Here is a 10,402-nt window from a genome sequence, read left to right on the forward strand (position 1 = left end):
AGCACTTTGAAACAATTGTTTAAACGACTAAAACCATTAAAAAAAGAACAAGTCAGATCTTAATAACTCCATTGAAACTTTTTTTCTCTTAAAACGTCCACGTGCTAACTTTCACAGCTTTTAAACAATATTTAGAGCAAATTAAAGAGGTTAGTTTTCTGTAAATGAACCAAACCAATCCTGTTATTTTATCTTTCTTAGATAAAACTTTTCAAGCAGGAATAAAAACCCAGCAGATGCTCCACTTCTGAATTTGCTTCCTGAACCTCAGAGCCACATTCTGAGAAATGGTTCAACCAAAGTACCTGGAAAAACTGTGGATCAGAACGTAGAGCATTTCTGTCCATCTGTAATCATCTGTAAAAGAGAAAAAACTGTGAATAACCTATTTATATTGTCACATGCAGACTCACAGATGGGCTGGCTGCCATTCAGGTCAGGTTTACCACGGAGTCCATTACAGGGAGGCTGAGCGCTAATCCAGCAATCTGGGACTTTCAGTTTTAATCCACACTGTGCATGATGTGATCTCATGTTTCAGCATACGGCAGCAGCTGATAGATGAAGGCGCCTGGTTCTTTAATCTCCACAGCAGAAGACGAGGATACATTTTTTCTTTGAATTCAAAATCTGGATTGTCATTTCACAAACTCTAAAGGTCTACATCTAAAGTTTTTTTTTTCAGATTTACATAAAAAAAACCACACATTTTGCACATTTTTGTGCTTCCATTTGGATCTCAGCTGCTTCTAAAAACATCTCAGGCGCTTGGAAGAAAACAAAAACACCCAGCCAGCTGTTTTTATTATTATTATTATTATTATTATTATTATTATTATTATTATTATTATTATTTCTGGAAAAGGAGTCATTTCAAAAACCTTCCGAATGTAACATGACAAATCAGCAGGAAGTGCCTGTTACCTAGCAACCCCAGCAGAGTTCCACCCATCACCTAGCAAACCGGCACGTTTGGACAGCTGGTTTTACCGCTGTATGCGCCGTACAATGGCTGCTGGAAAAGGCGAGTGTTTTATTGCTGACTTACCATCCAGAAACCACTTGCTGCATCCTTGTTTATTGTACAGCAGGCTCCACTTCTGCTTTTCAAAGATGAAGGGTTGTATAATAGCGCTTTTGTTTGCAGTCATTTTCACGTACAAGTGCAAACCAAACGTTGAATTGGGGGTCGCGGCCAGCAGCAGCTTATTTGGATTTAAAGTGAAAGGAGCCTCTAAAACATCTCAAAATAGATTGAAATCTCTGAAATCTCATTATCTAAGAGTAAATTTGTGCAAAGAATGTCATGTACATATTTTGTTTAGACCATAGATCTATCCTAACCTGTTGAATGAAATATAGTAGGTTGCCTTTAGGAGTGACGTCAGTAGAATAATATCTGCAACAAACCTGAACGGGTCAGTTTACAAATCAGATAAACACCTTCACTGGGAAACAGAAGCGTGAGAAAAGGTCGTTTGGGGTCAGTGCCGACACCTGAGTCCACTGTCGCTTACAGCTGCTGAGGAAACGGACAGCAGGGGCGTTTTGATCACCTGGTGAGGAGAGGATTCTGTCACAGAAATCTGTTCTGTGGGTTTGAGATTCAGCCAAAGGTTTTTTATCACAACATGTTTACAGAGGCGTAAAAATCTGCCTTGTTGGTTTTGATGGCTTTTATCCCTAAATAAAATAATTAAATATTTTAGAACTTCTCCTTGTACAGTATGTGTTCGGGTTATCTGTGTCTTATATTTACATTTTTTAATCACCTTAAAAATGTAAGTGTGAATTCACAACCCAATATTTGTTCGCCAAACTTTAAGAAATGTATTTGGAAATAAATACAATTTATTATCACTGCATCATAAGGAAATATTTTAAGCTGGAGGTTTAAAGTGCATGACTCAACAGATCAGCTAAATGTAACTCATTTGTGTAAATTTATGTTAATGTTTGCCTTTTAAATGAATGTTTTCATTATTGTGTCACCCATTTCTCTCCACTCAGTTTTTTCCATTACTTTATATAATTTTTGTGCTTTTAGGATTCTCAGCCTGTTTACTTTGCTGCTGTAACACAAATGTAGCAAAGTTCAGATGACGGCTAAAAGTGTCAATTTTCAAATTAAAGCTAAAACTGCATCAGCATTATATTAGTTTAGGAAAAAAGACAATGTGAAACAAACCAAGGGCACAGCAGGCAGCAAGGAACAAACTACAGTGACGGTAACACTATTGACATTTTTCCTCCATTTTTTACAAAAATTTTCACCTTTTTTTTATAAAAAAGGTGAAAAATTTGTAACCATACTGCAACCTTCCACTCAAGAAGGTTGCAGTATGTTTTGTTTGTCAGTAGGTGGCGACATTATCAACAACTTCAAATTTCAAAAGAGGAAGCGTCCAAGCACGGCTAAAGCAGATCTGGGTTAAATAATCTAACACAGATATTGTAGCTGGTGTTTCTTTTCCTTTCAGTCGCTTCTTCAGTTCTTATTTGAAGTCTAATGGAAACAAAGTCTAGAAAAAGTGAAAAAATATGTTGAAATTCACAAACATTTCCTCACTCTTGGGGTTTCTATCATATAATATCAGTATGGATATCTGGAAAATGGGCCTCTGATTATTTGTTTTTAGTTATCTTTGGGTATCTATTCCACATATAAGCACCAGTTTTTTTAAATATTTATTTTCAAAAGCATTAAAACAAATCTTATGAGTGTAAATGTTGTTCTGGCAGATATCTGTATTTGTGTGGATTCAACCAAACAAAGAAACAAAAAATCTGAAAGGAGGTGAAAATAAACCAAACTACTCAACATAAAAAACAAGAAAAGCAAGATAAGACCTCATTCAAAACAAACAAAATGAATCCCTTGTATCATGACATGAACACAGTAAACATAATTTTTCTTCATCAGCAGAATATTTAATGGCAGACAACTATCCTTTCTTTGAACAAAAGGAGCTGCACGGTTCCCCTGGGAGTGCTGTCTCCAACATATCAAAGTGTTTTGTGATGGTAGAAAGGAAAGGAAACACAAAAATGGAAAACATAACTATGACAAATTGCTGTTACATTTCTTCCCCCCTCCGTGGTGGACACTCCACTCCAGAGTTGTATTTGCAGACAAAACTTGTGATTTTGCTACAGTCCATGACATTTTATATTTTATGACCCTCATATCTTTTTTTTTTGTTTTTTTTTCCCGTTAAACCCAAACGTTTCTGCTGGTAGACGTTTTTGCGATGGCTCTGATAATGTAAATATCCGCAGCATTTGCTCAGAGAAATTTCGTACCCCTCCAGCATAATGAGTGACACACTTCTCCAGACATCTGTCTTTACAGAAAATACCACAAAAAAAGTAAAATAAGAGGGAAAACATGGCAAATTGTACAACTGAAGCAAACTGTTCGTCATTTGTTTCAGTTATTTCAGCAGAAAAGTTTCTAGAGTTACTATTATACAGGAGTATAAACGCCTCTGCTGCATGTGAAAGAGTCTGTACACAAGATTCACTAACAAATGCAGCCAAAAATGAATTACAAATTGAAGTGTAACACTGCTTGTAGAAGTTTAGGTCTGTTCTGGGAGCAGTGCTGGTCAGAGAGTCTCAAAAATAAGTAAAAAACAACATATTTTATAAACGTTACATATAACATCTTTAATTCAAACATCTCTTTTTATAAATTATTGAGCAACAACAAATAGCTTTATTTTATTTTATTAATTAATGTTGGATGACTTTAATGTGCTTTCTAAACTCTGTGCAAGTTTTGGCTCTAGCTAAAGAATTAAAATGAAGAAATATCATGAAATCCTGCTTCTTTTAGTTATTCATATTCAGAAGTGGTGTTACGTAACAGATTTGTTTGTTTTCCAGTTAAAAAACACGAGATAAAAGGCCAATAAAGGCAGAAAAAACATCTTATCTTTGTTTGATTTTTGTAATAAATTTTGTATCATCACCAAAACCGAGAACCTCAAGACTTTTTTGTGTAGACTTTTTTTTAATATATTATCGTTGCTGTAAGTGAGAATCCCTGAGTTGAGACGTTTTGACCATAACATGCTGATTTCCCCTAAATGAAGCAGATTCCTGTCTGATCCTGACATGCAGCTACAGAAGATCATTTGAGGGGGAGAAACACTGAAACTGTTTTTATTTGCGTGCTGTTCAGACTCTGACGGAGCCTGAAGACATCTGCATGCTGGAGATCAGCCGGCAGCCAAGCAGCCATCTGCCTGCTACTGTRAGAATCCACTAATTGTTCAATGCACACATTAAATCAGCACRCATTAAAATAACTAAATCATCAACAAATCCATGTTGTCTGCTGTTTTTATCCTCACATCTGATGGAGTTTAACTTTTGTTCTTGTTGCTGTTCTGAGAAATTCCTGTTTTCATTTCATATTTTACATTTCATGGTTGCATGAAATTATTTCATTTATGCTCCATTTTACCGTATAGCAGCACCTTAAAAATTAAGATGTTTTATTTGACAATATAATTTTATGTAATACAGTTGTTTGATAGATAGTGAAGAAATTAATTTTCTCTGTTAAAATTTAGAGTACATTGCTGTATTAGCTGTAAATACATGCTGTTCTAATGCTTTGGCACTATGTTTCTTCTTTTAAAAATTCATTCACATTACTAATTTATATAAGAATAACTCTCAAAACACTTAGAATATAAATTATTTGTAATAATTAACTGCATGCACTTGGTTCATGAGAACAAAAATCATTTGAAAGACAGGAAGTCTTTATTTTCTCTTCATCTCATTCCAACCTGTCCTTAAATTTCTGCTGTTAAAATGTTTTAACTGCTGCAAAAATAATCATCTGTTGCCACTTTCCACTTCTGTTCATGTTGTTTTTGATTTTACAACCAGACACAGCAGAGAGTCTCTTCCCATCAGTGCAAAGGTGTGAAGTGGTTGGGTCTAAGAACTGCTCCAGTTTGGAAACAACAACAAAAAAAAACACCACAGGGATGGTTGGATAATTTTTCAGTGCATTAAAATGAAGCTTTTTTTGTCTAGTTTCTGGTGAAAATGTCTTAGTACAGTTGAAATAAGACAAAACCAACTTACAAGTAACTGTCAGCAAGAAATATGAGATTATTTTAAGTCAATAAATCCTTAATATTGATGAAAAGTGGAGCTAGTGCTTTACATTATTAAGGATGTATTCTCTTAAAACAAGCTCTACATCTTGCTGAAAAGTTTCTTGTAATTTAGTTTAGTCKTATTTCAAGTGTACTAAGACATTTGCACTAGAAATTAGACAAAAATACTTAGTAAGATTTTGTGGTAATTTAACACTTAGGAATATGTTACAATAATGTTTCATTAGTAGTTTAAGTGAATTAATTAGATGTTAAACATTTCTTCAGATGTATAAAATGCATTAAAATGTGACATTGTTTTCTGTCCTTTGAGGGATTTTGATCTACGAATCATACAACCACTTCTGCACCTCTCCATCTTTTTTTCCTTGACCTCACTGCAAAAATACAAAATCTTACCAAGTATTTTTTTTTGTCTAATTTCTAGTGCAAATATTTTAKCAAACTTAAAATGACACAAAACTAACTTAAAAGTAATGTTTCAGCAAAATRTAGGAGCTTGTTTTAAGTAAATAATTCCTTAATATTGATGAAAAATTCTAGTTTCATTGGCAGATTATTTCACTTATAATGAGRCATTTTGTCTGGTTATAAGTTAATTTTTCTGCCAATGAAACTAGAACTTTTCCTTCAATATTAAGGAGTTATTTACTTAAAATAAGCCTCCATTTCTTGCTAAAAAAATTACTTGTGAGTTAGCTTTGTCTCATTTCAAATGTACTAAGATATTTGCATTAGAAACTAGACTAAATTTACTTGGTAAGATTTTCAATCACCTCCTGTCATTTATAATGTTAAGTTTAACTAAAATCCTCCTTCTCTCTTCCTCCACAGCTGGATAGCACGATGAGGGAGCCSGGACCAAAGACGGTGTCCAAGAACCCGTCGCCCATCATCGTCACCTCCATATCCACCCCGTCCATCCTGCACAGTCCACCTGGTTTCCACGGTAGCCTCAAAGTGGCCAGAACCGTCACTCCGGTCAGTAAGGAGCTGCTCGACATCGCCAGACTGGAGACGACGGCGTTACCGTGAACGTCTTGCAGTAAAGTCTAGTACTGTGTCGCCGTGTCTCCCTTCTGAGGAGTAACCTGTACCAGCATGCTGTCTGATCGTTATGGTTCCCTTTGCATGCAATGAAAATATGTGAGCCTGAATTCCCAGAAAGTTTAGGTGATGTGTGTTTGAGCTGCAGGCATGGGCCGGTTTCCAGTCTTAATAAATCAACGCCACGGTTTTCAGAAGTCACTAAACTCGCCGTCTTGCTGTTGAAGCTCTTTAAAGAGACACCAAGGATCGTCTCGGCGTTTCTTTGTTTGTTTTCTAGGACGTCCGAGCCGCTTTCYCGCCCAGCTGTTGCTGCAACCTTCAGTATTAAAGTCACTTTTTTAAGAGGCGCTGCAAACAAGGTTTATGGGCGTCGCCATGTTGAATTTCCCACTTCTTAACTAGAACGCCGTTAACTCAGATAAATGTCAAATCCAGGTCCAAATTCGACTTACAAGGTAACAGAAATTAGCTGCTAGTCACTCGTCTTATAGCGGTGAAACAAACAGATTACCATCACCTGCTTGGACAGTTTTTACCTTAAAGGTGTCTAATTTCTTATAAAAACGTCAGAAAAAAATACAAATTAAAGTTTAGTCAAGTTGATTTTAAGCAAAGTGATAGTAAACACTCATTTACARGAAGTAGCTATAATCTTTTAATGGAAAATGTACATTAATATTTAATAAATTATAATAATTTTTAAATTAAAATGTTTTAAATACCTCAATTCACTAAGTGAATATATAATTAATTTAGAACTTATAGATTAATTTTAAGCTTTTATTTCTGTYGCAGCTAATGAAGATTTGAATGTTACATCAGACCAATAAAAATACATTTAATACAGAAATAATGGCTTTAAGAAAAGTATGTTCAATACCTGCTTAAAGGTTATTTTCAATCTAATAGAAAACCCTCATCAGAACTAATTTATTGTTTTTACTGCATCATTCTGTGATTTTATAAGAGTAATGACATTCCTATTTTTAATGGAAAGCATATAGTTTATTAAATGTATCTTTGTTTAATTGTTTTTCTTGGTTCTRATCATCAGACGTAGTACATATTTAAAAGTTTAAATGTATCCATTAGGTGCCGTCTTACAAGTACAAGAATAAGTTGAACTAATACTAAGAGAAAGATGATATATAAATGACAAAATKTCAAATATAAAATGAAGATATTAATATATTTAAAAACGGTACAACTGTCATACAAATGGTACTTTAACTGTAAAACAAATAAATGAAGATAAAACATAGATTTCCATTTATTTAATAATGAAATATGAAATTGTGGCAAATACTTAATCACAAGTTAACACTAGCAGTATTGGCATAAACATTAATGTAAATAAATTCAAAATACAACAGAACTAAGCAGAAATAAACTTGAATTTGACACAGAGRTTAGTCAAAGTAAACCAGATAAAATTCAGGTGAAAGCTTTTGTTGATCTTCTCAAAGCCCCAGTTTGTTTCTTCCTGTTAAAGTGGAGGTTTTCTCTCCACTGTTGCCACTTGGATTGGATTGAACTGTTTTTTCAAAGTGCCTTCAGATGACATTTGGTGTGAAACGGCACTAAATAAAAAGATTATATTTCACAGCAAACATCCGACGTAAAACCAGCTTTTTATYGCTTTGTTTTGTCAAACAAACTGACAACATTCTATCAAAATCAACTCTTGGTTTTAAACTGTTGATAATGTTTAACGCTGGATGATGAATTTGGAACATTAAAATGTGAAAGTGCTTTCTATAACTTTAGGTCTAATGCTATTTGCTGGTGGATTAAGGCCTTAAAACTCTTTGAAGTATTAAAATATGTTGCGCAACAAAATACACATTTTGTTTCCAAGTAGTTTTCTTTTGCACTTTTTGTGCAGCTACTTTTGCTCCAGAATGTAAACGTGGGCCGACAGGCCACAGTGAATAATATGTAAAAGTTCCCATTACGATCAATTATGACAGGTTTGGATTGAAACTGAGTCCATATATCTGCCTTCTCTGTGAGACCAAACTTGTGTTGTTATCTTAAATGGAMATTTTTTATTTATTTATTTTGCATTTAAGTTTTTAGTAACACTTTATTTGAAAGGGTGTGCACAAGACTGTCATAAGCATGATATAACACCTGTTATGAACATGAMGGAGTCTTCATGAATGCTTATGACTGTTGTCAAAAAGTGTCATTCAGTAAATAATGACACTTTTAATGCAARGTTGGCACTTTTATTTTGCATTAAAAGTCTCATTACTTACTGAATATTGCAAAGTTCACACTTTTGATGAACTTTTATTTTAACTTTTAGTGTACCTTTGCATTAAAAGTGTCTTTATTTAACAGTCGTAAACATTTATGAAGAGTCATTCATGTTCATAACAGGAGTTACATCATGTTTATGTCTTATGCAAACCCCTTAAAATAAGAGTTACCGAGTTTTCTTTCCTTTCATAATTCAGTTTAGGTTCAACATCTCAAAGCTCTTCATCTCCACTAATGTACATTGCAGATTGCTATGACTGCTGCGTCTTTGACTATGATTGTACTGTAACTGTTTTCTTGACACCTGAAGATAAAAATCAGATATTATATTGACACTGTGGTGAAACAATGATCAAAATTTAATCCCACTTGTTGTTTTTTTCTTTTCTTTTTTTTTTTTAGCATTTTATCAGTAAATCTGTAAAAAAGAAAAGAATATATTATGAGCATTACTGGTAAATTATTGTCAGATTAGCTGTAAGTGTTTTAGATGTGTTGAATTTAAATTCTGCTTTACTGAAGTGATGATTTCTGTGATTTTGTTGTCTTTGTATAAAATGTTTGTGTTTCTATTTATTTTTTTAATAAAAAKAAAATGATGCCAACCTCTRTAGTGTTGTTGCAGTCTTTATGTATTTATATCCATGAGACGTTTTCATATTACTGGTATGTAACTTTATGAGAGCAGCGGTGCTTTCTGATATGAGCTATCTGGGCGGTTACCCAGGGCAGCATCAGAAAGGGGAGGTCACAGTAAGTGSTCTGTTGGTTTTATGTTTGCATGTATTTGGGTTGTTGATGTTGAGGATAATCACTCTCAGAAAGGCCMCTGTTAGTTTTAGAACAGGAAATGTTTTGTTGAGTTTGACATGTCTTAGAAACTGAAATGATGGAGCCATTTYGACCATTTCTGTCCCATCTCAACTCCGGCGCGTTTAGTTTCTGTCCTTTTAATGTCTGGAGTTACAAAATCTACCATAAGAGTTAAATGGCAGGAGTTTYTGTAAGTTTTTTWAAAATAATTWGTCTCTTATTTGAATTGGTAAAAATTGTTTCTTTAGTTTTTTTGGTCCAAAGTTAGCAGAGTTAAAGCACTGAGGAGAAGTTTTGGATCTTTGTCCTTCAGTTCTTCTCTGTTAGAAGAAGAAAAAACACATGMAGTCATGTAGCAAAAGTCAAAATCTATTATTATTATCTTCTTTGGCTACCTGCACAACTTTTTGTCTTTTAATTTGGAGTTTTACATTTAATTATTGAGGTCAGGCTAAGAAAAGATMAATTAAATTACAAGGATAAGTTTAAATAATGAGAATAAAATTATAATATAACCACAATAAAGTGTTAATAATGCAAAAATAAAGTGACTTTACCAGAATAATRTAATAATCTAATATTGATGAGTTAATAGATTATTTTACTGCTTGTAAAATTTATAATAAAAATGTTTAACATTCCTCATTTTGCTGCAGTTGTAGCAGTGCTTTTATGCGTCGAAGTTCTCATAATATTACAACTTTAGACTTTATTATCGTAATTTTGGCGACAGTACTCCATCGTAAAGAAGACATGTGATATTAAACAGCAGGTTTCTGGAAAAGGTCCATCTTTGTTAAAGAGACGGAAGATTAGAAATACGAGCAACACATAGATGGATCTATATAAAATAGTACAACTAAATATTCCTGAACACTGGAATATGAAGAGCTGAAAATCAAAAGCATGAAAAATCTAATTTGTAACATCACACCATTGCACAACGTTTGATTTTAAACGTGTGGYTGCAGGTGACTGGTTCCCAGAAACATCTGGATGTGACATTTAGAAAAGGGCATCTTGAAACCACCCATTAAATAATCCGCATTTTTTTTTTTTCCTTCATTTAACCTTAACAGCTGTGGCTGACTGCTAATTAAACAGCTCCAAACGACACACGCACAGATCTACGG

General features: G+C 33.8%; 1 protein-coding gene across 2 annotated transcripts in view; it reads left to right on the forward strand.

Moving 5' to 3' along the window:
- Positions 1–6,905, forward strand: part of opn4b (opsin 4b) — a 29,993-nt gene extending 23,088 nt beyond the window's left edge. For both annotated transcript variants that reach the window (XM_008437056.2, XM_017310800.1), the window contains exons 10-11: positions 4,187–4,258; positions 5,976–6,905. In XM_008437056.2, coding sequence (XP_008435278.1) covers positions 4,187–4,258; positions 5,976–6,176 — 273 coding nt within the window. In that variant the 3' untranslated portion in view covers positions 6,177–6,905. The remainder of the gene's footprint in view (positions 1–4,186; positions 4,259–5,975) is intronic.
- The last annotated feature ends 3,497 nt before the right edge of the window (positions 6,906–10,402 follow it).

This window comes from Poecilia reticulata, linkage group LG19 (genome assembly GCF_000633615.1).
Source record: "Poecilia reticulata strain Guanapo linkage group LG19, Guppy_female_1.0+MT, whole genome shotgun sequence".
Classification (NCBI taxonomy): domain Eukaryota; kingdom Metazoa; phylum Chordata; class Actinopteri; order Cyprinodontiformes; family Poeciliidae; genus Poecilia; species Poecilia reticulata.